This window comes from Apus apus, chromosome 3 (assembly GCF_020740795.1).
Source record: "Apus apus isolate bApuApu2 chromosome 3, bApuApu2.pri.cur, whole genome shotgun sequence".
Lineage (NCBI taxonomy): Eukaryota > Metazoa > Chordata > Aves > Apodiformes > Apodidae > Apus > Apus apus.
Window position 1 is genome coordinate 2,582,784 of NC_067284.1, and position 27,642 is coordinate 2,610,425.

The 27,642-nt window shown below is 45.3% G+C and overlaps 2 protein-coding genes and 1 pseudogene across 12 annotated transcripts in view; 1 reads left to right on the forward strand and 2 right to left on the reverse strand.

Moving 5' to 3' along the window:
* SESN1 (sestrin 1) overlaps positions 1 to 10,674 on the forward strand; it is a 75,576-nt gene extending 64,902 nt beyond the window's left edge. For 7 of the 8 annotated variants that reach the window (XM_051613122.1, XM_051613125.1, XM_051613123.1 and 4 more), the window contains 9 exons: positions 1,689 to 1,754; positions 2,639 to 2,839; positions 3,743 to 3,925; positions 5,214 to 5,456; positions 6,587 to 6,734; positions 7,608 to 7,720; positions 7,962 to 8,152; positions 8,804 to 8,948; positions 9,529 to 10,674. In XM_051613122.1, the coding sequence (XP_051469082.1) occupies positions 1,689 to 1,754; positions 2,639 to 2,839; positions 3,743 to 3,925; positions 5,214 to 5,456; positions 6,587 to 6,734; positions 7,608 to 7,720; positions 7,962 to 8,152; positions 8,804 to 8,948; positions 9,529 to 9,615 (1,377 nt within the window). In that variant the 3' untranslated portion in view covers positions 9,616 to 10,674. Of the gene's footprint in view, positions 1 to 1,688; positions 1,755 to 1,839; positions 2,162 to 2,638; positions 2,840 to 3,742; positions 3,926 to 5,213; positions 5,457 to 6,586; positions 6,735 to 7,607; positions 7,721 to 7,961; positions 8,153 to 8,803; positions 8,949 to 9,528 lie in introns of those variants that run through there. The other variant, XM_051613127.1, reaches the window with a different exon arrangement.
* A 3,156-nt stretch (positions 10,675 to 13,830) lies between these two features.
* Positions 13,831 to 27,642, reverse strand: part of ARMC2 (armadillo repeat containing 2) — a 62,687-nt gene continuing 48,875 nt past the window's right edge. For 3 of the 4 annotated variants that reach the window (XM_051613101.1, XM_051613100.1, XM_051613103.1), the window contains 6 exons: positions 26,663 to 26,984; positions 24,750 to 24,872; positions 23,544 to 23,657; positions 22,110 to 22,242; positions 19,248 to 19,405; positions 13,831 to 14,695 (listed from right to left, as the gene is read on the reverse strand). In XM_051613101.1, coding sequence (XP_051469061.1) covers positions 14,538 to 14,695; positions 19,248 to 19,405; positions 22,110 to 22,242; positions 23,544 to 23,657; positions 24,750 to 24,872; positions 26,663 to 26,984 — 1,008 coding nt within the window. In that variant the 3' untranslated portion in view covers positions 13,831 to 14,537. Of the gene's footprint in view, positions 14,696 to 19,247; positions 19,406 to 22,109; positions 22,243 to 23,091; positions 23,140 to 23,543; positions 23,658 to 24,749; positions 24,873 to 26,662; positions 26,985 to 27,642 lie in introns of those variants that run through there. The other variant, XM_051613102.1, reaches the window with a different exon arrangement.
* On the reverse strand, positions 16,571 to 17,397 carry LOC127383206 (delta(14)-sterol reductase LBR-like; annotated as a pseudogene).

Here is a 27,642-nt window from a genome sequence, read left to right on the forward strand (position 1 = left end):
TTTAGAACAGCCTTTATCTATCTGGGGAAAATGTAGCCAAGTTTCAAACTGCATTTCCCTGGCAGCTTTTAGGGGTTGCATTTGCTCTTGAGGCCTAAAGCAACCAAAGGTGCCTTCTTGCTGTGTGTACCCTGGCCTGGTTCAATACATGGTATTTATTCATCTAAGCCCAGTGGAGAACCTGGATCAGGTTGTTACCATCAGAAAATGAGTCATTTGGGGCTTTGGACGTGTTCTAAAAGATGCCCAGAGGAGTGGGAATAGAGAGTCCAAAGTTAGTTGATGTATCTAGCCTGGTGTTCAGCACGGGGCTCCATCCCCAGCTGTAGTCCCGGGTCTCTCCCCATCCATAGGAGCACTGTGCCATCTGCTGCCCCTTCAGGTGGCAGGGCTCTCACCTTTCCTGGACAAGCCATGCTGCTGGCTGAGGAGTAATCCTGTCAGGAGAGCCAGCCTCCACAGCCATGGGGAGGTGGGCACACCTGAGTGTGTGAGCTGAGGACATGTCCTGCTTTGGTGCGTACCCCATGGACTCTGCTGTGCCTTCTCTGAGGGCTGCCAAATGCAGAAGCTGCCCTTCAGCCCGTGGCCCCCACCCTTCCCAACGGAATGGTTTAACAGGCAGGACACAACTGCACCAATGTCTTGCATGCAGTGTGCTCCTTGGCTGCATGAAGGGCCTGGGGTGCCACGGGCCTGGCAGAAAGCTTCACCTGGCTGAGGGAGAGGCCAAGTGGTGAACTGCTGGGGTGGGATTCAGCCTCCCCGTTGCTGCAAGGCAACATGTCCACAGAATGGGGGAGATTCCAATTGGACACAAGAGGTAAATGTTTCCCCATGAGGACAGTCAGACATTGGAATAGTCTCCCAAGGGAAGTGGTGGATTCCCCCACATTGGGCAGTTTGAAGTCTCAGCTTGACAGGGTGCTGAGCCACCTCATGTCAACTGGAGTAGTGCCTAGAGAGGCTGGGCCAGATGGTCCTTGAGGTCCCTTCCAACCTGCCATTCTAGGGTCCTGTCATCCTAAATGTGTTCAAGGCTGTGGCTGCTACTCTGATTAAGCAAAATCCCCACTCCCCCTCCCAGCATGAATTTATCCTATCTTGAAAAGAAAACAGATGCAAATGTAGATCAGGTACTTTCAGCAGTTTAGGAGCTCTTTGAGGTTGGGAAAAAGAAATCTGATGGGGGCTACAGCTGTTTCATTTCCTGACAGATGCACAGAGTGTTTTGTGCTGGTGTTCTGCGGATGTGCACACACACACACACCAGTCTCATTTTGTATCAGCAGCAGAACCACACAGCAGCCTCCTCTGTTCTGAACTCCTTGTCCTGGACAATCTGCCAAAATATGCTTTATGCAGCATTTTCTGTGAACCAGGTTGTAGCCTGTGCATGCATACAAATGTGTGTGTGTTTTCTTCGGTTGGCAGGGCCTTTGTTGTTGAATTTTTTTTGTTGCTGGAGTGGGGCAGTGCACTGTAAACAAGCATGGCTAATTATAAAGCACTTCTTTAAAAAACGAGTTGCATTTGTACAAATAGTGCTGGCAAAAGCACCCATGTTAAAAGTACCATGAGTACCCAAATAAGCCCAGCTTTGAACAGAGAATTCTTTCCTTTCTTGCAACTGCCGCTAAAAAGCTGTTTATAACTAAATGCTGAGACAGTGTAATTTTCTTTTCTAGGAACTTGGAATAAGAATTCCTAGACCACTGGGACACGGACCAAGCAGATTCATCCCCGAGAAGGAGGTGTGGTAGTGTTTTCAAGTACACAGTGAACTTTATGCTTTTAAGGAACACCCTTTTTAGCAGTAACCCACATTTGGTTTCAGGACAGCTGCTGAGCTGCAAAACATTTTCAGTTGTGATCACATTCAGTCCTGATGAGACTTTGGCCACAGCACTAGTGTACAGAAGTAGTGAGAGCCCTGGGGACCTTTGGGATTGTTTTGACACCTCCTGTACTATCTAGCACAAGAGAAACTCTACACTGTTTCCTTGTGAACATCCGGATGTAATTTCCTACTGGTTCACAAGGCACCTGCCCCCCTGGTCTGGGGTTACTTTTTATTGAGCTGCCTCTGACGTTGTGAATAATCTGAGAAGCTTCAAAGTGCTGTGGCTGAGCATCTCTGTGCTTCTCTCCTCATTGTCTGGTAAGAGAATTTTGGAGCAGAGGAAAAGTTAGTAGCATGCCTGTGGACTTCTAGGAGCTTTAGAGCCTTAAGCTTCAGTTTCCTTTCATTTCTCTCTCTTGGTCTCTTAGCTTTTTACTTCTTTCCCTCTTTTCCCCTTAGTAAAATTATTTCAGTTAGCTTCTTGTTGTTGTGATAAACTGAGTTTTGGGGCATTCAAGAAAGTGAAGGTGAGGCAGTTGAAAATGAAAAGCCAGAGTTGTGCAGGAGAAAGTGTAAAGCCAAAACTCCTTTTGCTGGTGCAACCACCTGTGATCTCCTCAAGGAAAGGTATTCAGGGGATTTTATTTGCATTGCCTTATGTGCATTGATTTCATGCCATGATATATAATGTAGCTCCTTTCAGTGGGGCCTCTGGGTGCTGTGGTAATATGTTAATTTACAGTTTGATTGGAGGTGCTTCAGCACTGTTGCTAATTGCTCTGCCTGTCCCCTCAGACGGTTCGGGTGGGACACGAGGACGCCGTGATGCACGCGCTGTTTGCAGAGTCCTTTGCTACCCTGGGCAGACTGGACAATGTCACCCTGGTGATGGTTTTCCACCCACAGTATCTGGAAAGCTTTCTGAAGACTCAGCACTATCTCCTGCAAATGGATGGTCCTCTGCCCCTTCATTACCGACACTACATCGGGATCATGGTAGGCGGGGTCATGGGGCAGTGGGCAGGAACTTGGGCAGCTCTCTCTGCTCTCATTTCACAGCAGTTGTGACTGATTTTTGGAGATTCTAGTTGGAGAGGCATTTCAGCAGGAGCTAAGGGGAAGAGTAGAGTAGGTTTGTTTTGTGCCTGGTTTAAAAACTGTTTCAGAAGACCAATGCTTTTTGTTCAGGAGGGCTGTGAGAAAAAAGCTGTTATAAAAATAAGACTATTATTATTTTGTTTGTTTGTTTCCTTGGTATCTCAGAAACTTTTTCAGGAAAGCTTGTTTGTGTCTGTGTGTCCTGTCAAATACACCTCCCTCTAGCTCACTAGTCCCATCATCCATTTCTGGATCTCTAAATTCTAAGCAAGTTTTCAGCCAGAAAGACCTGGCAAGTGGGATTATCTTTGCCTGCTGAAGTTGAATTGAAGTTATGGGCTGTGTCTTAATTTGCTGGGGGAAGTATTACTGTTTGAATAAATGATACTGGGCCTGTTCTGTGCTGAAAAGCTGCCTTAGTCTCTCCCTTGCTATGTGGGTTCTGAAACCTGTTTTTGTTTTAGCTGGTGAAGATTCACCTGCTTCTTCCCTGCTGGATTGTACTATGTTGTGTGCACTACTTGCTTCAGGACACACAATAAATCTATGCCTGTGCCTCCTCCTATGTTGCTCCTGTATCCAGCACACTTAAAATTTATACAAATGAGGAATGTTTCTGTTGTGAGAACAACCATTAAAAAACAGGCTGATGTATTAATCCTGATTCTTACTTAACTTCAGCCTTTGACCACTGCAAGTCTTATCCTTGAATATTTTGAGGAAAGGATGAGCTATGATATTTCATAAAGCACAGACTTACTGTGGTTGTTTCCTGTTTCACAATTGTGTTCTCCACTCCAGGCTGCAGCACGACACCAGTGCTCTTACCTTGTTAACCTCCATGTGAATGATTTCCTCCATGTTGGTGGAGACCCCAAATGGTTGAATGGTCTGGAAAATGCACCTCAAAAACTGCAAAATCTAGGAGAACTGAACAAAATACTGGCTCACAGACCCTGGCTTATCACCAAGGAACATATCGAGGTAAATTTTTCTTGGAGTATTGTGAATGTGCCCTTATTTTTCAGGAAATGCAATCACAGAATCTTAAAAGCAAGACAGGGCAAGAGATGTTCTGTGTTACTTTCATTTCAGAGTTAGATCACTGAGCTACTGCATGATGTCCTAGCACTTGTGCCCTTGAAAAACCAACATGATCATAACTGGTCTTAAAGGCCTAACAAGTGTCATTTACAACACACTGACCGTTCAGAGTTGTCACATGGGAATTGTGTTGGTGCAATGAGGACGTGCTGAGATGTGCACTTCCTCAAGTTCTGGCTTGCAGAACCCCCTGAGCATTTCTGAGCCTGGACACCAGTCACCACATTTGTATCTCAGTTGTTGCTGGTTCAAACCCTCAGTTTTCAGGCTGGGTTGGAGGGAGCAGGCTGGCAGAACAGCCCAGGGGAGTGGTGGTGGTGCCAGCCTGCCATGACTGCAGCACCTACAAGCCACCAAGCAGCTGCTTCTGCTGCTCCCTCCTCCAAGGGCTGCCCAGCTCAGGCAGCTTCAAGGCTGCAGCTCCTGCAGCATCAGTGCAGCAATAGCAGCTCTCAAGGCAGGGCCAGTTACCAGAGCACCTCCTCCTCTGCTCTCCTCTCTGCCCTTGGTGAGGAGGAAGCAGGTGCTGGAACTTTCTCAGAGCTGTCAGCCAGGTGGAGAGGCAGTGGCAGGTCTTGCTGGGGGGCAGGGATGTGGGGGAGGGCACAGGCTCTGCCAGAAGGCCCCAAACCTCCCACACTTTCCTGCCTGAAGGGGAAGTTGGGGGTTGAAGTTTCTTGTTGAATGCAGAGCATTCCACCCAGAGGGACAAGGTGGAGGGAGCCCGGCCTGGATGCCTGGTTTTACCACAGCTGATCCACAAGGAGTTGCCAGGGTTTTCTGAGACTATAAAGACCAGTTTAAGAAACATCCCACTCTTGTGGCTGCATCTTCACCAGAGGTGTGAAATTTGCAGTGCAGGTCGGTCTGGCCTCGATACAAACCACATGGTGCAAAACAGAAACCCCAAGGGATTCAGTAGCTGAGGGGCAGAGAGGGGAGAGAAGCCACCTCCTGTGGGGCTAAATGACACGAGCCTGTGGCAGGCAGGTCACCTGGGAACAGGACACTGAGCATGATAGTGGCAGCAGGGAGCCAGGAAGCAATTGTGGATGTCAGAAGAAGAATTTTTATCTGGTAAAGAAACGTGTTGATGAACTGCATTAAGGTGGGATTGCTTGAAGAGCTTTTTTTAAATTAATACTTCTGTCTTGCACTATTTGTAAAGCAACTTTTGAAGACTGAAGAGAACAGCTGGTCCCTGGCAGAGCTGATCCATGCAGTTGTTCTCCTCACACACTACCACTCCCTGGCTTCCTTCACCTTTGGTTGTGGAATCAGCCCAGAGATTGACTGTGAAGGGGGTCACACCTTCAGGCCCCCCTCTGTCAGCAACTATTGCATATGTGATATTACAAATGGTTACCATGGGGTGGATGAAATTCATGCCAGCCCAACTGGGAGTATTCCAGTAAGTATCTGAACAAAATCTCTTCCAATAGTAGTAGTTTCTTTGTAAATTAATACATGGAGGGTGCTTGTCTCTTTGTTCAGTGAGAGTGGGATTGATTGGCCTAATCCAGGTGAGAGCCAACCAGTTGAAAAGATACACTTGGGTGAAGCTGAAATGCCACTGGTTGGCTGGGAGAAGCTCCTGAAGGGAGAGACAAAGACACAGCCTCTCAGCTCTCTGGTTGTCTTTTGTCATTCATATGTCATTCATTTCAAGGGCAGGTTGGATGGGGCTCTGAGCAACCTGGGCTGGTGGGAGGTGTCCCTGCCCATGCAGGGGGGTTGGAACTGGATGATCTTGAAGGTCCCTTCCAACCTGAACTGTTCTGTGGTTCTATGAATTAAGCTTTGGTTGAAGTCAGTGATTACAGGTCAATGCAGGCTCCTTACGTGTGAGACTTCACTGCAATAGTGTGGGTGGCATTTAAGTTTTGTCTGATGGAGCTCCCTGGTTCTCTGTAGGAGCAAACTGCCTGCAAAAGGCAGAGGGAAGGGGCAGGACTGTGTTCATTCAAGATAACTATTTTGCTTCATGCTGATGGATTTTTACAAGACCAGATCTTGAATTAATAGTGTTGTGGTGTTAAAACAGTTCTTGTGAAATAAGCTTGTCTGTCTTGCACTAGCTTTCCTTTGAGGCTTCATTAAATCTATATTTGCACTCACTCTTCCTTTTTCCTTCAACACGTTTCTTCTCTGTGAGCAGAGAAGGGGAAAAACACAGTTGGGTAGTAAATTGTGGTTACTTCCTCTCTCAGAATTTCTGTTACAGCTCCTTGTTTTTCAGTTGTTAAGCATTTAGATTAAGATAAGCTTCTTTAAATTACAGTGTCAGAACTGCTTTTTCCAAAAAGGTTTGTTTCTTAAAATAGGCTAAAAATAGCAGGGATTTAACTGAGAAAAGATGATGACTAAGTGTGAGCTGTTGGGTCAGTGCAGATTTCTTCCAAGAACTCTTTTCCTTGAAAAAATCAGCATTTAAAGATGTAAATGAAGGACACAGCTTGTGTTTAATTTTTCTGGCATGAAGATTTCTGTCATGTCAGTTCTTGTTACATGGAAATGAAGTGTTTTCCTCTCCTTTCCAAGTCTGCAGAGTCTGTCTGTGAAGTTGAAGCTCTTATGGAGAAAATGAAGCAGCTACAGGAGTGCAGAGATGAAGAGGAAGCCAGCCAGGAGGAGATGGCCACACGTTTTGAAAGAGAGAAGAGGGAAAGCATGTTCGTGTGCTCCTCAGGTAGAGCAGCTGCAGGGTGTATATAAATACATATTTATTGAGCATTTTCCAAATCACTTGAAGTAACACTTAGTACTGCAAAAGGAAAAGAAGTGTTACAAGATGTCTCAAAACCAGGACAATTTCTTTGAGGATATCAAGATTAGGGGGGCCTTGTTTTCTTCCAGGAACACTTAAAGCAGTGCCAAGATTTGTGGCTTCTCTCAAACACACCGTAACACTAAGTGACCATATTCTCTGTCACAGACATTTCTGACAGAAATGGAATCCCTCTCTTGAGAGGTTTAAAAGTTTCACAAGAGATTTAAGCATCTCATCACCATGGCAGGGGGGTTGGAACTTGATGATCTTCTAGGTCCCTTCCAACCCAAACCATTCTATGATTCTGTGGTGTACAAATAAGTCCTTAACTCATTTGGCTGCTTAAGTGCATGGAGCATTACATCTCACATAGTCCTGAATCTGTTACAAGCTTGGGGTTGTTGTGGGCTCTTCAAGAGTTTCCTCTAAAATAAACGTGGCCTTGGAAGCCTTAGAGGTCTCTTTTTTTAATAAGCTGGCTGTTCAGAAATGGATTTTCCCTTGGCATTTTTACAGACCCCTTGAGTTAGGAGCAAAGTGTCCCCCAGACTTAGGGGATGGGGCCTGGTACACAAAAGATAGGAGAGAAAGATGCTTTTTTGTAAGAGCTGCCTCTGAACACCATAGTGACAGTCACACTGAGCTGTACCAGACACAGGTGACCTGGTGAACCTGCTGGTTCTTTAAAAAGCACAGAGACTCCCATTCTTCTGTAGAGTTCCACTAGCACACTGCCAGTTGGTTCTCACTGAAATGGTTTGAAATTTTGACATGTTTGTTTGAAATTAACAGAAGATGAAGACTCAGCCCCAGCGAGGGACGTGTCCCGTCACTTTGAGGACACCAGCTATGGTTACAAAGACTTCTCCAGGCATGGGATGCACGTGCCCACCTTCCGTGTTCAGGTAACAAGGATGGGGCTATCAGGAGGCTCAGTGCCCTATGGTGGGGTTTTTTTGGTGCCAATTCCCAAACCTGGGAATGGCTGTGCTGGAACTTACTGCCCCAGTGAGGAGAAGGCTTAAAGCCAGCAATGAACAACCCCCTGCCCTGTAGGATCTGCTCTGAGAGAAACTCCATTACAGCTCTAGAGCTTCACAAGTCAATTTCTCTAACATTCCATTCTGCATTTTCATTGATTCTAAGGATTATTCCTGGGAAGACCATGGCTACTCCTTGGTGAATCGACTTTACCCAGATGTAGGACAACTACTTGATGAGAAGTTTCATATTGCTTATAATCTGACCTACAACACCATGGCCATGCACAAAGATGTGGATACCTCAATGCTAAGACGAGCTATTTGGAATTATATTCACTGTATGTTTGGAATAAGGTCAGTTTTCCTACTTCTGTTCTATATACATCAGCCTTGGTAGTGTTGGCTTTTTAATGTTTTTCTTTCTCAAACTGAAGCAAAGCTGTTTATTGAGTAAACATGCTCTGGAGACAGGCTGGGAGAGTTGGGGTGTTCAGCCTGGAGAAGAGAAGGCTCCAGGGAGACCTGAGAGCACCTTCCAGTGCCTGAAGGGGCTCCAGGAAAGCTGGGGAGGGGCTTGGGACAAGGGCAGGGAGGGAGAGGACAAGGGGGATGGATGAAAACTGGAGGAGGGGAGATGGAGGTGAGACATGAGGAGGAAATTCTGGAGTGTGAGGGTGGGGAGACCCTGGCCCAGGTTGCCCAGGGAAGCTGTGGCTGCCCCATCCCTGGCAGTGTTGAAGGGCAGGTTGGATGGGGCTTGGAGCAGCCTGGGCTGGTGGGAGGTGTCCCTGCCCATGCAGGGGGTTGGGACTGGATGGTCTTGAAGGTCCCTTCCAACCCAAACCAGTCTGGGATTCCATGATTCTATTTCTAAACATCCCTTTATTCATGGGGAAGGGCCAGTAGTTGTAAAAATTACAGAATAATTTTATTTTGCTTAGAAACCGTGGGAGTGAAATCACTGGGTCTTGAAAATGAAAGTGTTTTTCTTTGAATTCCAAACAGATATGATGATTATGACTATGGTGAAATTAACCAGTTGTTGGACCGCAGCTTTAAAGTTTATATCAAGACTGTGGTTTGCACTCCTGAAAAGACCACAAAAAGAATGTATGATGGCTTCTGGAGGCAGTTTGAACACTCTGAGAAGGTACAGAAGGGACACAGGTGGTACATCCCCTTGCCAGGCTCACAGCTGCCCAACTGGAATTCAAGCTTTAGCTGGTGTTCCTGGGATCCTGCTCACCCTCAGTAACTTCCCTGGGAGGTGCAGCACTTCCCAGCCTGAAATAAGGTTTCTTTCCCTACTGCATTTTGCTGGCTAAGAGCTGCCCCGGGCCCTGCAAGCCCTGAGCTGCAGGGGGAGGTCAGACATGCAGGTGGTGCAGCTTCACCTCGACTGCAGCTCTCAGCTTCTCTGTCCTTTGGTGTTGCTTCTGTCCCAGAGAGGCAGGATGGGATGGAGATCCAGCCCTTGGCCTCAGACCCAGAGCAGCTTTGCTTGCTGGTCCTGCAGCGATTTCTGGTGTGAATGGCCCCAAAGCAGTTCCTCTCTGCTTGTCCAGCCCCTCCTCCCTCAGCTTTACAGACCCAGCTCCTCACCTGGGTAGGGAAGGCAAGGGCTCCCCTACAGCTGCTGCAAGCACTCCCAGCAAAGCCACAGGCTTCCTGGCTCTGGAGCAGGTGTCAGTGGCAGGCCCTCACAGCACCATTTCTTTTCTTTCCCCAAGGTCCATGTAAATTTGCTTCTGGTGGAAGCTCGGATGCAAGCCGAACTACTTTATGCTCTGAGAGCTATTACTCGCTACATGACCTGATGCCTCCACTGCCTGTCCTCAGTGGAACGTTGTGCAGCTGCAGGGTGGCAGAGGAAGACACGAAGCCTCAGGACCAACAGTAGCTATAAGTTAAGATGCCCATTGTGCCATAACTCCTTTAGTTTCAGCTATTTCCACGTTTGGAATATCGCTGCTGCCACTCGGCAGTGAACGCTTGGCAGGTGAGAAGAGGGTTGAGCAGAAGAGCTGCCTGCTGGTGGGACTTTGGCTTTAGGACAGCACGGGACCCTGAACTTCTGGCAATACAGCAAATGGTAGATACATAGATCTTGTGTTAAGGCAAATCCTATGGGAGCTGGAGCACAGAAAGAAGTGGGACTTGATGACATTTGCTTTCCCGACCAGAATAATTTTAGACAATCTTGATGCTGCTATTTGTGCTGGGGGAGGGAACAGACACAGGCTGTTCCAGTGAAGCTAAAAGTGAAAGCAAAGCACTGCTACTGTCTGAGCCTTTATCGTGTGTGGTTTCAACACGGCCTTGTTATTTAGATTTTTAATCAGAACTAAACCTCTTCAGTCCACACTGATCACCTGAAGAACAGCAGCCAGTTCCCTCCAGCAGCTGAGCCTTAAAACGTGACAGGAGGTTTCTTCAGCATGACTGGGTGAGCTCCAAAGTGCAAAGGTCTTCCTGTGGGAAGGAGGGGACTCCAAGTCCTCAGAGCTTCTTAGAGGTCTGTGTGAAGTGCTGAGTAGCTTCTTCTCCTGCTTTTTCAAGGTTGAACCTGTCCAGGAGCTGGGACAAGGTGTGGGAATGTTGTTCTAGACTGCCAAACAGTCCTACTGTATCACGTGCCCAAGCTGGTCTTACTGATTTATTACTTTTTTTTTTTGCAGTTGCTTAAATAACTAGGCTAAAAAACAAACAAACACACCATCTATTTTTAGTAAATCAAAACATGATTAAAATGCTGACATTTAATAGACAGTGGTTTTGGAGAACACATGAATACTTTTTGTATGAGTGTGACATGCTTTTTAAATTTGTCAGTATTATTGGTATTTTTTAAATAAAGGTAACAACTTTTTCTCTGGGTTGTCTTTGTGTGGTTTAACTTCATGCTCCTGTTCTTACTGGGGAAAATATCATCTTAAGGTGTAATTGAGCAAACGCACTTAAAATGACAAGTCATGACTTTTTCAACAGAGTCTAAAAAGATGGGAGATACCCACGTTTCATGCAGAGGCTCAGGTTCCTGCAGCAGGAACATCTCATGCACTCCTGATGGTTTCATCCTCCCCATAGTTCTCCATCCTCTGTTCTGTAGGGTTTTCTCCTTCCTCCCAGGTAACAGGTGTGAGATGATGGAATGAGGCTTCAGTCACTTCTGTTCAGTGACCAGGTTACTTGGAGAGTTAAACTGATGTTTGTCATTCAGTAGTGACCTTAGTGCCACCTTAGGCTGCTCATCTCCACAGGCTGGTGCCAGAGGGGTCCCTGGCAGGAGGGCCAGGTCTGTGCAGCCAGACTGAGGAAGCACTGGGAGGGGGATTTGCTGCAGGGCAGTGACACAACTCCTGGTTCACACCCAGAGCTGCCTGTAGCTGAGGTGACAGTGCACCCAAGTGCAGGAGCTCTCACCTGCTCACAGGCAGTAGGAGCCCTAGTTCTGAGGCAGGAAAGAAATGGATTTTCCCAAGCCCAGAGGTAAATTCTGTTAAAATTTCTGTCCCTGACCTGCTTCTCAGCTCAGGCTGGTTTCTCTTCCTGCAGAACACTGAGAGCATTTTTCAAGCTTACGTTGCAAGAAGCTAAAATATCTACAAACAGCCAGGGGAGAAAGATTAATAAACTGTCGAAAACTGTGACTAACAGGAAGCAGCTGCTATTTCCTCTTCACTAAAAATACAGGATTTTTAATGTTCCAAAAACAGAGCAAAACTTTCCTAAGGGCCTATCATAAAGGTAAGTTAGTCCTAAGGACACAGAAAAAAACCTGTCTTTCCAGTCTGTAAAGGGAGTTTCTGCAGTGCCAGATTCTCCTGCTGGTTTTGGGGGTATCAAAGGTAAACATGAAGTTTTCCAAGAAGTCCAAACTGTCCATTCCCACCCTAGAGCCCCCAGACACGTGCAGGTACCTGCAGCACTCCCTCCTTTTTTCAAGCAGTAACCCCTGCAGAGTGTGTGTGTGTGTCAGTGCCTGCCCACTGCCACATTTCAAACTAGAGCACCAACCACACTGTGCCCACCATCCTGACTACACAGGCAGCCACTCACTGTGGAGAAAAGGCCTGAAAATGTTTGGGGATTTTCCATTCTGAAAAAAAAAAACAACTGCTGAGCTGAGCGTGGTCCTGAGTAGAAGAGAACAAGCACAGCTGTGAAGCACAGGGACAACCCAGGACATTGACAGGGTTAGGCTTTCAAAAACAAGAAAATGAAGTTGCCAGCTGGGCCATGGAAGTGGCAAAGCCCGTGGCTGCCCTGAGCAGCAGCAGCAGCTGAGCGTGAGGAAGAAGCCACAGCTCAGCCTCCATCGTGGGTGGGTGGGAGAGCTGTCTGCCCTGGCTGCAGGTTGTTCTGGCACCTCTGAGAAGTTCAGCAGAGCCTGGGCCTGTGGCTGCAGAGTGAGCAGCTCCCATGGGCACAGCAGCCCTGTCTGACACCTCAGGTGTGCACAGCAGCCCTGTCTCTTGGTATCTCAGGTGTGCACAGCAGCCCTGTCTGACACCTCAGGTGTGCACAGGAGCTGTGGCACCTCAGGTGCTCTGGACACTGCTGGCCTTGGCAACTCACCCAAACACACACCTACACTCTCTCTCTCTTTATCCCTCTTTGGGGCTCATTTCTTGTTACCCACAAGAAGCCAGGGCCAACCCCACAGGAGCCATTCCTGGCTGTGCTGCTGGGTGCTCTGAGACTCTGCTGCCCTCCTGGCCCTGCCCAGCACCTCCCAAGGTGCCTCCTCCTGCAGCAGCCAGAGGCCTGACCCTGAGCAAAAGCCCAGAGCTCACACACAGCAGCTGCCCCAGCCCTGCCCTCCACTGCAGGCCACACAACACAGCACTCCAGGCCCTTCTTTACAGGAAGAGTGACATAACAAGCATCTTCCTTGAACAAACCTCCACTGCCTCCATATCCACCTTGACTGGAGCACAAGATCAGTTCCAGGCTGCCTTCTGACACATCCTCAGTGCTTGTCAAGCCTGGCTCAACCTGCTGACAGGACTTGGCCACAAGGCCTTTTCCACCCTGCATTAGGCAGCCCTGGTGTCTCTCTGGCCTTGATGCCGATGCCAAGAACAAATGCCTCTGGCTCCCTCCCCACAGGGAAGAACTGACCCAACAGCCTTTCTTTAATGCCCCCAGAAAGCAAAATTTTTTTTTTCCAAGACACAAAACGGGGCATTGAAGCCATTTTATCTTCCCCTCAACTCCAGCTAAAATTAAAGTGGCAAAAGAAGGAATGATAATTGAGGTCTTTCTGAGCTCAGCAGAGCTGTGGTGCAAGCCAAACCCTGCTGAGCTGCTGAGCAGCCCTGCTGGGGGGCACAGCCACAGGGGCTTCCCAAGGGATTCACTGCAGGGCCCCCAGCCCTGCCAGCCAGGAGAAACACCCAGACTGCTGGGACAAAAGGAACCTTGCAAATTTCATCACCTTCACTGAAGTGTCCTCCTTCACCATTCCCAAAACCTGGACCATGATATCTTCCCCTCCCCTGCTCCATCAACATAAAGACATCCCCAAGAATGTAGAAGCAAGGACCTAGAGTAGGAAAAAAGTTTCCCTGCCCTCCTACTACTGCTGTGCTTCCCAGCCTCCTCCTTTCATCTCCTCCTTACCAAGAAGCAGAGGTCCAGGCACGGCCAAAGGTTCAGTGGTACCACTGAACCAGCTCTGAGTTGCTGCCTCAGAAAAACAAACCCCTCTGGCAGCTCAGCAGGGGTTTCCAGGCTGGAGACTTGTTCTCCCAAGGCACACAGCACAGAGCCAGGCTGCTGACCCTCAGGATCAGAGCCAGGAGCCTGGCAGCCCCTGACCCATGGTTTATCCTGAGTAATGAGAGGTCAGAAAAGAGCCAAATGGATCAGGTCTGTAAAGGTTTCTGCAGCCAACTGGGCTGTCAGTGCTTGAGGCCATGGATGGAGACAAGAGCCCAGGGGAGATGGCTGGCCAAGACAGGCTGAGAAGTACAGGCACACAGGTGACTCCTGCAAATGTGGGAACAACTGAAAGAACAACACACCAGACCAGCTAAAACCTTTTCTTACATCAGGGACATGGGTGTTTTGCCTTAAAATGTCAAGTTCCAATTAAGAAAAGCCTCTTTCCTGCACAGCCAGACTTAATACCCCACAAGCACCAAGACAGGAGCTGGGATGGCCCAGCCACACAGCATCAGGCAAAGAGAGGGAGATCTCCAGAGGGAAAGGGGGCAGCTTTCCCTCCTGGCCACTGGCAACATCCCATCCCAAGAGTGAAGCTCATGACATGCCCAGCAGAATTCCCCAGAGCATCTGGGTTACTCTGGGGCAGAATCCTGCATCAAATAAAAAAGGGTGTCAAAGCCTGCAGGTGAGATGTAGCTCCTGTCATGTAGCAAACACCATTTTACAGTGCACAGCATTTTTGGAACCACAGAGTTCCTGGTACCCAGTGGTAACTGAAAAACTAAAAGTTCAGCAAATAGTTTTGTTTCAGTTTCCCAGCCAAGAAACTCAACAAATCACACTGAACAGCAGCTTGATCAGCTCAAATATGTTGTAAAAACTCATTACACATGCACAGTTTTCAAACAAGCTTCTCAAAAAACAGTATCCAGTATATAAATGCTACTTTACTGATTGTTCTTAAATTAACTTACCATGCTCTCCAACATGCTCACCAATGGCCACGTGCAGGGATATTGGAAATCTAAAGCTGTACAATCTACACCATCAACAAAGTCATAACTGGTTAAAATGGAGGAACAGTCATAGTGGGAGGAAAGGAGTGATGGCTTTGAATTCTGTCAAGAAGTTTTTCTGCCACAGGTTTGAATTCTCTTTCCCAATATAGTTTGTGGTGGTCCCTTAAATCTCTGTCGAGGCTGTAATCCAGTGCTAGCTCCTCATCTGCAATCAAGGAAAAGATCATAATCAGATCTGAATAAAAATATACCCAACTCTCTATTTTTTTACTACAGCACATAAACCGTGTCAGTTGTGGATGCTGATGGTTTGGAACCAACTCCATGTTTAACTAAGCATCACTGTCTGAGGGACTTGAATTGAAAAGAAAGAATTTGGAGCAAAAAGGACGTTGCAGGCTCAGTTGTTCCTCAGGTGTAGCTACACCATGTCTAGGAGATCAAGCATTTCCTGTGACTGTCAGCCTGGAAAACTGCTCAGGTTTTAAAACATTACTCACAGCAGGCCTGCTCATGTAAGTCATCCTAGTTATCTAACTAAAGTGTGTTTTCCTGGCACAAACTGCTTTGCTAATCTGGTTCATGAAGACTCTTTCAAACTTGATCTACTGTCAGGCTTACAGAACATGAGCCACCCTGGTTGCTACATGACTGGTGCCCTCCCTCCCAAACTTCATAAATAATAGAGACAAGTCATGTTAGGAATTAAAGCAAGTTCTTCCCCCTCCACTTTGCCTGGCATTGGATGTGGCAAAGGAACCAACCTTACAGGAACCAGCCTGCAACCAGAATCATGCTCCTGAATGGGGAATCTACAAACACAACTGATAATGCTGAATAAATTATTTCATGCAGTTTCATAGAAGGATATTTGACAGCCTTTAGGCCACCAATAGACCTAAAATGAAAATACAGCCCTGCACCAAATAGGCAATGGGACTTATCTTTGTCCTAGGCTATGAAAGAGCACCAGGGGGAGAGGGGGAGAGGGAAGGAAAGGAGAAAGGAAAGGAGAAAGGAAAGGAGAAAGGAAAGGAGAAAGGAAAGGAGAAAGGAAAGGAGAAAGGAAAGGAGAAAGGAAAGGAGAAAGGAAAGGAGAAAGGAAAGGAGAAAGGAAAGGAGAAAGGAAAGGAGAAAGGAAAGGAGAAAGGAAAGGAGAAAGGAAAGGAGAAAGGAAAGGAGAAAGGAAAGGAGAAAGGAAAGGAGAAAGGAAAGGAGAAAGGAAAGGAGAAAGGAAAGGAGAAAGGAAAGGAGAAAGGAAAGGAGAAAGGAAAGGAGAAAGGAAAGGAGAAAGGAAAGGAGAAAGGAAAGGAGAAAGGAAAGGAGAAAGGAAAGGAGAAAGGAAAGGAAAAAGGAAAGGAGAAAGGAAAGGAAAAAGGAAAGGAGAAAGGAAAGGAAAAAGGAAAGGAAAAAGGAAAGGAAAAAGGAAAGGAAAAAGGAAAGGGGAGGACAAGCACAGCAGGTGCAGTGAGGTGTCAGGGCCACTCTCCACTTCTCCACAGTGCACTGGCTGTCAGCAGCTGCCTCCTGCTTCCTGAATGATGGAATCAGAGCACTGAGAGTTCAAGGCTGTCACTGGATACAATGGGAGGAGGAAGGTGTAGGACAATATTAACCAGCTGCTAATTACTACAGTTTGTTGGCTTTCATCACACAGAGTAACCAGATCCAAGGGATAGGATGTGCTTTTTCTGCAGCTACTCTTCTGACTACAGTGGGAAGAAAGACTAGCCTTATGATTTAATCCTGACATATTTGTAATTAATTGCTATTACAGTTGCATTACAATTGTAACTGCAATTGTACATGAATTTCCAGTTCACCAAAACTGTACTGGTTAATTGAGAATTCCAATTGCTGCCCAGCCTGCACTCCAATTAATAGCTGGAATAAGCAGTGTTTCATGCAGAGGGGAAAAAAAAAAGAAGTAACAACTTTTCAAAGCAAAGCTGTATATTCATTGCTGCATGCCAGAAAATTCAAGCTCAATTTGCAAGACCACCAAGTGCAAAGAGGTGTGTTTGTATTTGCAAAGAAACTAACTTAAGAAGTGACTTGCAAACCAGGCACCTGGAGCACTCTAGTAGAGGTAAGGAAGCAGGTGGTCTGGTACACCCTGACAATGCTTCTCCCATGTCAAACCCTATTTTTGCCTCCCATGATGTCCACCACAAGCTTCTCTATGAACAAGGAAAGAGATTTAATATATAAAATAGAAATATGGCAAAGTGTGATTAAAACCACAGGGCAGGGACCATGCTAGGGCTGTGATGATGTCACCAGACTAATTAGGATGATAAACAAAACCCCACTGACCCGTGACAAGAAGCCCTTTTCCAGTTGCAGTGGGGATAAATTTCAGATAGGCCAATTTGGGATCTGCTGGATTCCTTCAGCAATTATTTTTCTAAGAATTTGCTCTGAGAACTGCAGCAGGAACAAGCCAAGAACTTGCAGAAGGATGACCAACCAAACAGAAGGCCTGCAGGCTGCAGATAAATGGAACCCAGCATGAATCCAAATCCATCATGGATAACATTCACTGCAATCCAAACAGCTTCCTCACTCCAAAGATCATCCACCACATAAAGAAGATGAAAGCTGACCACAAGTATCATTGACAGAGGTGACTTACTTTGTGTATCTTCATCTCAGCCAAGAGCATTGCCAACTTGATAACAACCCAGCCTATTAATCCCAGACTCACAGAAGTATTGGAGGTCAAAACAACAATCTGGGGTTTAATTCACATCCAGTAAAAAAACCCACCCAAAACAAAACATCACAAACAAAACACCTGGAATTTGCACCTGGTGCTGGTTCTTCCTCAGGTGCTTTCAGGGAGCATGTGCAGAGATAAATGCTCAACCCCAGAGAACAAGCTGCAGCTGGCACTACAAACTGCATGAAGGGATCATACAAATAATGAAGTTCAAATTGAAAGTGTAATAAAGTTCCAACAGCTGCAGCAGCCAAAATAAAAGCATAACACCCATTTCTGAAGTAATGCAGTTTCCTTCTGTTTGAAAGGAGCCTCCTACCACCTTTCCCATTGGCAGCAAGTAAAACAGAGCTCGAAGGGAAAACCACAGAAAACCAAACACCCTGGGCTCCCAAAGGCTTTCAAGTTCTGGGAGGGGAGAAGAGAAATTCAGAAGACTGAGGGCATCTTGTTTGCACATCAACAACAAGCAGAATACAGTAGCAGGTAGGAAAAATACCAGCATGAAGGTCCCAATCTTGGATTGTGGCTGTAAAGTTTGCAGTCCTGCTGCAGAAGGTTAAAAAGTGCACTAATGATCTTGTACCCCCAAGTATTTTAAGTTAAATAGCTGGAATTACTGCCCACATGAAGATAGTGTCATGCAGGGAATGACTGCAACAATGAATAATAACAGTAATTCTGCTGTAACTGTAAAAAATCCCTCACAAATCCACCCACTCTTCATTGTCTTAAAACAAAAGGGAACATGGGGATCCTGCTTTCTGCCTGGGTCTGCCTAGCAAGCAGCCTTCTCCAGAGCAAGCACAAACCTTCAGTACATTTCCAATTAAAACCAAATCGAAATTAGTTAAGGTTTGCTTCAATTTCATTTCAAAGATTTCTTCAAAAAGGTAACTGCAAATGACCTACCCAGAATAAAATCACAACCAAAGCAGGGCTCATACAATAAAGGAAGAAAATGAAATGTAGTGACTCTAGGATTGTTACATAGCAATGAAACTCTGAAAACTGAAGCATGTGTGAACGTGCAGATTAAAAGATCCAACTGGGAAAGTGAATCAGCATCTTAACATTCACTTGCAGACACCTTCCAGCCTGTATTAATGGAAGAGAAGACCCTCATTAGCTTTAGAGAGCTGAGGAGAATTGTCAGAATATTGTCCTGCCCGTGAGGAGACTGTGGGAAGAAAAGGAGGGTGGCCAAGGGGTTCTTGTCACAGGCTCAGCCTGTTGCCCCAGAGCCTTGGATGAAGGGGAAAAGCCACGTTCCCCAGGTTGCTGGCAGGTGCTGTGCAGGAGCCAGGGGCATCAGAGCTGATGGCATCTCCTGCTAGGAGAGCAACAAGGCTGGTAAAAGGACTAGAGGGAAAGTCTTATAGGGATGGGCTGAGGGAGCTGGGGTTGTTTAGCCTGGAGGAGGTTCAGGGGGGACCTTCTCACTCTCTTCAACTACATGAAGGGAGGGTGTAGCCAGGTGGGGTTGGGCTCTTTTTCCAGGCAACCAGCAACAAGACAAGAGGGCCTGGCCTCAAACTGCTCCAGGGGAGGTGTAGGTTGGATATCAGGAAGCACTTCCCCATGGAAAGGGTGATCAGACATTGGGATGCGCTGCCCAGGGAAGTGGTGGAGGCACCATCCCTGGAGGTGTTCAAGGAAAGGCTGGATGTGGCACTTAGTACCATGGTCTGGAGATGTGGTGGTGTTGGTCACAGGCTGGATTTGATGATCCTAAAGATCTTTTCCAGCCTTGGTGATTCTGTGTGCTTCTGTCTACATCTGCAATGACCTCTGAGGCCAGAAGGGCCCACACCCAGGGAAAAGTGTGGTTTGTGCTGGAGGTCTGCAGGATACTGGCTCAAGCAGACAAAAGGCAGCTGGTGACAAGCATTAGCAACATGCTAACTAGACTAACTAGAGTGGTGGCTCATAGCAGGGAGGTTGGATCCTGATGATCTTTAAGGTCCCTTCCAACCCAAACCATTCTATGACTCTCCCATTATTAAGGAAAAGAGACAAAGATGATGACTCTCACCTAGCAGTGATGTAAGCAGCACCAGCAACGTGTTGGTATCTTCTCCAAAGCATGAGGCAGCACTTGTGCAGTCTTCACAGTAGTTCCACAGGGTTTTGCAGATCAAACAAGCCAGCTGCCAGTCTGCTGGCCCAAAGTCTCCTAAACAGTCAACTAACCTGCCAGTATCAAACAAAGTGTTTTAGCCCATGTAGCTGTGGCAGAGCACTCATGTCCCCCCGTCCCCCTGGTGCTGGGGGATGTTATATTATCTGTTAAGCCCTCTGGAGATGACAGAAGAAGCCTCTGATGGGCTCCAGCTTTGTTGGGTTAGACTGGGGGGTGCAGAGAATGATTTCTGGTCTCACCCCCTTGCTGGGCTGCAGAACTGTCAGCAGACAGGGTGGTTTCGGTGGGCAACCTGGGGGTTGCCAGGGTGGGACCTCTGACAAAGAAGAGGGTCCCCAGCCAGTGTCTTGGCCCAGGGTGACAAATGAACCAATGACCACAGGTCAGAGCTGATTTAGTCCACAAAAACAGAGTCCCCGCCAGGAAGCACCAGTTGGGTTTTCCCAGGGTTTTCCCTTGGAGCAGCAGGTCTGTGAGGAAGCCTGCCCCTTAGGGTGAGCTGCCACCTGAGGAGACTTTGAGATGGAGCAACTTCACCTTTGGTGAGTGATAATTCTGGGTATATCTTTGAGTGAGCCTTGCCACTCAGGGCAAGTGATTCCAGGTACCTGAGGGGGAGACTTACCCTTTCTCTAAAGCAACGTGCACATGTGGCATTATTATTATTATTATTATTATTATTATTATTATTATTATTATTATTATTATTATTATTATTATTATTATTATTATTATCATCATCATCATCATCATCATCATCATCATCATCCATGTTTAGACTAGTCAGAAAAGCTCAGGAATTCTTAAGTAGTTGTGCTGCAGTGTATTAACATTCCTGACCAACATCCCTATCTGTGACATTATTTTTGATTTATTGGAGTGCTAAATAGCCTTGATTGGAATAAATGCTCATTTTTAGTCTGCTCCTGCCTGTTTGTGGGTGCCTCTATTCCAGTAGGTTTCTCCTGAGCCCTTCAAAATCCAGGCAGTCTAGAAATGTCTGCAGACTCCATGGAAGTTTGCAGGAAAATTCTACTTGAATAAATTTCAGATGCTACTTTCTTCCTCAGTAACTTCCCCCTCCTCATTGATCTGAGTTCCCTAAGGATGTGAACATGCCCTTTGTCTACACAGACATGCCTGTGCCTGCCTGGCCATCCCCTGTAGCTTTTTAACACAACTGACCAATTTGAATCACATATGTCAGGAAAGTAACCATTTCAAATAAACTAAAATTCCATTCACTAAATTTCCAACAGATTTCATGCCAGTCTGTGACTGTCCCAAACCTATGGCTGTCCCTAGATCAGAGGTTGTGATGTGAACCAAACTGAATCAGGCACCACAAATTCATCTGGAAAACATGGTGTGGATGCAGAAAAAAAGCTTCAGTCAGGATGTCCAGCTAATTAAACATCAGAGCATCTGATCAAAAGACACATCCAAAGGAATTCTCTACGTCCATGAATCAGTTAATTCACTTCTCTGCTTCACTGTGAGATTTATAATCTGGAGCAAGGAATAAAATATTATGACTGAAAAGAGCAGTGACTGAAAAGCAACCAAGAAGAGGTTTGCTTGTTCTCTGCCCTCTCACAGTGGAAGACTGGGAGGCATCTAATGAAAGGCCAAAAGAACTTGCCCTAATTTGTTGAAGTTTAACTCTCTGATAAGACTAACTCCATGTTTTATTAAGGCCACTATACACTGATACAATAACCTCATTTCCAAAAATCCATGGAGCTGGTTTGGCAGAGTCAGGATGGCCTCCTTAACCATCACTTTCCTCTAGATTTTTTCCATACTGTGCCTACTTTTCCTTCCTTCTTCACAAATTTTCCGACGGAGCATTGAAAACTCTATATTCTGCCTGATTCTGTCTTCTACAGAATATTCTATAGAACAGAAATTTCCATTTGCCTGTCACTTATTTTTATGTTTTTCCAGCTTTTTTTTTTTTTTTTCCTTTTGGTAAGTTAAGTAGAACGTGGGAAGGAAGGATGAGCACACTGCATTTTTATGGTTTTTTTACAGTGTATAAAAAAGTAATGATATGATGTACAAACAGGAAGGCATTTCAAAGCCAGGCACATTGTTTCATAAATGTGGGTTGTATTGAGTGCTTTGCAAGCACAGGAACATGATCTTTCATGTTGCTCCAATTAAGCTGGATCCATTATTACCTGAACATCAAAGCCACGGGTGTTGCATCCATGGTGGTTTTTCAAGATCTACCACCACTAAGAGTGTAAGTGCCTTACACCTGAACCCTGGCAGAGAGGAGTCCCAGTAGCTCTTTACTCCCTGCTGAGCACAGCTACATCACAGGGTTCTTCCTGCAGCACTGAATTGTTACTAAAATTGCAAGAGACCATGAGGGGTATCATAGTTCTTGAAGCAAGCTTTGCAATTCTAGCAGATCCACATTAATGATGGATCCAGGTCAGTCAGGCAGAGGCAGCTACTGCAAAGCCATGTTGCTTTGTCCTACAGCACTCTGCTCTGGGTATCAGGAGGATCTTTAGGAAATCATTCCATGGTTCTTGGCTCTGCTGGAGACTAAACCACTCCAAGTGCTTTTGCTAAAAAAAAAAAGAATATGAAAGGCCTTTTCTTGAAGAACATCAGATGCTGAATATCTATTATATAGGTATCCCTACTGCAAGTTATTGACTCCAATAAAGAAGACTCTGATTGGAACCCCTTGGTTTCAGCCTGGAATGTGCCTTCTTCAAAGCATAATCAGGGACTTACTTTCTAACTCCTCCTTCTTCCATCAGAAGAGCTCGTTTGTTCTGATCAACTGTGAGATTGAGCAGAACTCCACAGGCAGAAAAACAGACATCTTGATTCTTGGCATCAAGGAGAGCAATCACAAACCTGTATACTGGATTTTAAAGGAAACAATATTACTGGGAAGGTGTTCCCACCCTACAAGTGGCATTACAACAGACTTCTCACTTAGCCAGCAGTCAAAGGCAGGATCCCCCACCCCAAAAATTAACCTTGTAGCATTTACTGTGACATTTGTAGCATGGGTGTAACAGAGTAACAGCCATTCCTACATCACACTGATTACCAGCTTTCTTCAAAGCAACACATGAAAAAATTCTAGTTATAAAAATAGACCAAAGTAATGTGAAAAGTCACAGCCTGGAGGCTGAGGGGAAACCTCATCACCCTCTACAGCTGCCTGAGAGGAGGTTGTAAAGAGGTGGGGATCAGGCTGTTCAGTGAAGTTACAAGTGATGGGACATGAGGTGATGGCCTCAAGTTGCACCAGGGGAGGTTTAGGTTGGCTGTGAGGAAGAATTTCTTCCCTGAAAGGGCTGTCAGGGCCTGGCACAGGCTGCCCAGGGCAGTGGTGGAGTCACCATCCCTGGAGGGGTTTCAGAGCTGTTATGGGCACAGTGCTGAGGGATATGGTTTAGTTAAGGACTTGTCAGGGTTGGGTTGACGGTTGGACTTGGTGATCTTGAAGGTCTCTTCCACCCAAGGTAATTCTGTGATTCTCTTTTGCAGCAAGGGACTGTGACTTGTGGCAGATCACCTCACCTGGAGCACTAACAGGTGGATGCAAAAGAATTTATGGTGAGCTAGTATTGAATTAAACCTGTGACACACCTCCTGTGGATAGCAAGGAGCTCCCCTTTTTCCCAAGGCTCTTTAGACACCCAAAGCAGTAAGACTTGAGAAGACTTGTACCCTGCTTCACCCAGAGGCAAACAGGAGGTCTCTTTGTTGAGGCAAACATTTTAAATGCATGGTACAAAGAGCTCACAAGCTGTTGAAATACAGGAAACAAGAACTTGTGATTATGAACCTAAATGATAATTAAGTTGGATTTTCATTATGTATCATATAACCAACCTGTAGGACTTGAGAAACTGATGGAGTGAATGAAATTTCTAACTTATAATCTTTTGGAAAAACAGAGTTTTGGTAGAATTTACCTTGGTGAAGAGACACCACAGTATGTTTTTCCTACTGCAATGTTTTTATTTTAATGAAATTGAACAAAAATGGTGTTTACAATAACTCCTGTTAGATTCTGACATTTGCTTCATTTGCAAAACACCAGAGAAAACTGCTTCTACCCTTTAACTGAGACAGCTTATTAACAGGTTTTCCACTTCAGTACTGTGGACATTTAAAACCAGGATTCCTACAAATGCAAGAGTAACTCACTCTTTTTCTGCATGATGAAGTCACAGATCTCATGATCCTGGGAAAGATTGCCAAAGACTCTGACAGCCTCCACAACTCCATCCATATTGTTGCTCATTAACAGCTTGAAAAGCACTATTGGTTTGCAGAGAAAAGAAATAAAAACAATTACTTGTATATCACAAACGTGCTTGGCTTTTAATCAACAAACATCAGAATGCAAGAAGCAGCAGCAATAAATGTAATACATGGGAACAGTTATCTAACTGTCTTGTTGCAGTGAAGGGGCTGAGCAGATGGTAGGACAAGAGCTAAATTGTGTAGGGCTTTGAAGATGAGACCAAGAGCTCCAATATGGGGCTAAATGCAAAGGAACAGATGAGGAGTTATGAAGATAGCCTAAGCACAGTTGTAATCATGGGAGCCAGTTTTGCTACAGAGTTTTGAGTGGGCTCATGTGAAGACAAAGAAGAAAAAAATGTTATAACATCTAAGAGAATTGATTCAGATCCTGAACAGATGGTCTTATGGTGGGATGTCTCCTAAAACTCAAATTATTTTCTGACATTAGCTCTGTTTTCTTTCAGTGCTCCTATAACAAGCAAACACATTTTCTCTCAACAGCTACTTAACACTGCCCCTGGTCTGAAGCATCTACTTGTTTGCTGCTTTCCTGCTTAGCAGTTTCACACATCATCAGTGTGGAACTTCAGCAGATCAAAGGTGACCTTCAGCACCTCCAAGGAAGAGAGACCATAATGTAGGTTTTCAGTGCACAGCAAAGGAGACGTGCTACAGAAATTAGACTGATCACTCTGCTGTGAGCATGCAGTGAACCACTGAAACCAGCCCATCATGTAAGGACTCTAGTCAGTGAGCCCTTAACCCTTCTACCACAGAAAAATGAGAGAGAAAAAAAGTACATAAAAAGAGGTTGGTTTCATTCCCATTGATTGCTTCCATCCTTGAATGCTGCAATACTGAATGTGCCTTGAACTTGTCTTAAAGACACATTTGAAATTGCTATTTTTTGTCTGCATCAAACAGCAAATATCCTCAGAAATAAAGAAATCATGATGGGAAAAATTTAACCCTGTGAACTTGACATTCCTGCAACATATGACGAAACACCATCAGTGTCTTTATTTTCTGTAGTGTCAAAATCTAGCATGAATAACTTCCACTTTCAAAAAGCTACACAAAAAGTACTAGTTTAAAAGTACTTACATTTAGCAATGTGTAGCTTCTTGCCTTGAACAGCAGAACTCTTCCCTTTGTAATAGGATAAGTTGCTGATGGCTGTTGTGGTACTGATGACCAGCTCCTCACAGTCATCAATTGACTTGTATTCTGACAAGTAAAAAAGGAACATTTCCATATGTAGAGAGAGACACACATACAGGAGTCTAACTCAGCAGTGCATTATAGCTCAGAACCAAACTGAAATGTAGTTTGCATGGCCACTATCACAGACAGCTCTTCTGCTTTTCAGTAAAATGGCAGAAGCCAACAGGAACAGCTGATCCAAAAATGCCAACACAAAGTCACTCTTTCCAACTCTTCATCTACAGAAATCATTGTGACTAAGGCTTAAAATCTAGTTAGTTAATACATTTCACAGTTCCTATTTCCATTGGAAACTGAGGAGAATCCATGTGCAGAAGCAGGCCCGTGTGACAGACACAGAGAAATACCAAGAGCAACTACACTGCAATTTCAGGTACCATGACAAATTGAAAGACTTCTTTAACAGTATTTGAAAAATTATCTTAGAGTTCCTGACAGAACGTTAACCACTGTAAAATTATACCAGCAAGTCTGAAAGCTGTGTGCACTATTTATCTGAGGTTTCTGGCATCAGAAACCAAGACTGGGTAAATTCACAGGGTGAGAGAACATCTTGTAGTAACATTTTTGTAGCCTACAGGAAAGCTGGGGAGAGACTTTTCACCAGAGAGGGCAGTGACAGGACAAGGGGTAATGGTTTTAAACTGGAAGAGGGGAGATTGAGGTGAGACATCAGGAGGAAATTCTTCCCCATGAGGGCAGGAAGGCACTGGCACAGGTTGCCCAGGGAGGTTGTGGCTGCCCCATCCCTGGAGGTGTTCAAGGGCAGGATGGATGAGGCTTGTGCAGCCTGGTCTGGTGGGAGGTGGCCCTGCCCATGCAGGGGGGTTGGAACCTGATCATCTTTAAGGTCCCTTCCAACCTTCACCATTCTGTGATTCTATAACCTAACTGATACAGTGCTCAGGAAGAGGGGAGGATGGCAGAGAGAAGCTTGGAGGCTCAGAAGCACTTAAACAGTAATTAAGACAGTTCCAACCCAAGAAGCTCCTACAGGGTTTAAGACAGAACAGATGAAGTTGTGAGTCTGTGTTCTCTAACTCCCCAATGGCTGGTGGGTAAAACTGGTAAACTAGCATAGAGTCAGGTTGATTATATTTTCATCACACACTCAACTACACTGAGTTCTTTGAGATGTATCTTGTCACTGCCAAACTCTGTTCCTGGGAGAACAGACTGCCCAGTCCTAGTTTATAATGAGATTTACAGAGGGATCAGCAAGTGGTAAAGGAACTCAAGCCTCTGTGTGGAGGGAAAGGGACACACTCTTCCACCTGGAAGGGATAAAGGGTGGAAATCTGAGAAAGAAGAAAAAAGAAGAGGAAATACTTAGAGGAGGCTGGAAGTTCTAGGTGCAGGGAACAAAAAGAATTCTTAATCCAGAACTGTCACAAAACCAGCAAACCTTAAAAAAACCAAACCACCACCAAACACATGTATGTAGCACCTGATAAGCACAGACTTCCCTTATTTATAAACATTCTGTGAAAAAGAAAATTCATCTCCTCATCCTTAATGACCAGATCTGCAAATCTTACCACTGAGTCAAACACTTGTACAATGCCTTTCCCCAGACACTGACAAGGCAGTCCCAAAGCAGCAACCCCTTCCACTGTCTCCCATGAGCTTTCTTCCTAAAACAGTTCATGAATATCAGCAGATTGACTTTGTTATTTTAGCAAAGGAACCAATGTAGTTATGGCTCAACCTAGACAAGAAGGTCAAGTAGAAAACTTCTAAATTCTCCTTACAGACAAAGGCAAAGGTAACACACACAAGGTAGATGTTATTACCTAGTACTGCAACAAGTAATTCTACCACAGGATGGGCAGCTGCCAGAGCTGCTCCCACACGGGGGTGCACGGAGAGGTTGGCCAGCACCCTTATCAACTTTATCAGAACATCTTCTGCCTCTGAAGGATGCTTGGGGTGGTTTTTTTCCTCCCCTCCTCTTTCATGGTACCATTTCTGTGCATTCAAGTCGAGTTCATGGTAGGTTTGGAATAACGATATCAAGGTGTCAACACTTCCTGTTTCTTTAAACAACTGCTCCCGGGCCTGGTTATTCTTTTCTGTTAAATTCCCAAGAGTGAAGAGGATCCGGATAACCAAACCCTGCAATAAAGTGAATAAACCATGTTACACAGAAACCAGCAGAAGCTACCAGCTGCTTAGAAAGAAGATAATTCTTCATTTGCTTCACAGTTCAGTTAACAGCAAGTCCTGAACAAGTGAAGGAATGCCAAATACAGAACCAAGAAATACTTCTTTGTGCTACTATTTTTCATAACCCAGTTTACAGAAGAAATCAAAAATATCTGACAGGACTAGTATAGCATTGGAGTAATTACTAATGGGACAGACTTAGTATATGTCATCTATTTTTACCAAGCCCACAGTAATCTGGAAAAAAAAGTTAAAGCAGCACTTTATATAATTAGAATTATCAAATGGGCCAGAGCTTACTAATCTTTTGAGTAAGCAAATGTCAGTTGTGATAGCCAAAAAACCACCATCATTATTACCTGATTGTCTTCTCACTATTAACATACCATAGAAAGCTTTCTTGGCTTTTTTTTAATGTCCCTTTCTAGTTGCATCTCATTTTGTGCCTTGTTTTTTTCTGATTTTAACTGTATATTTTCTGGTTACCCTTTTATTCTTATCATCGCTAAAGGAGACCTACTTTCTAATTTATAAGGTACCTTGAGACCTCATGACTGAACCAAGTTGCTCTCTTAAAGCACTTCCTATCCCTGCCCTTCACTGGGAT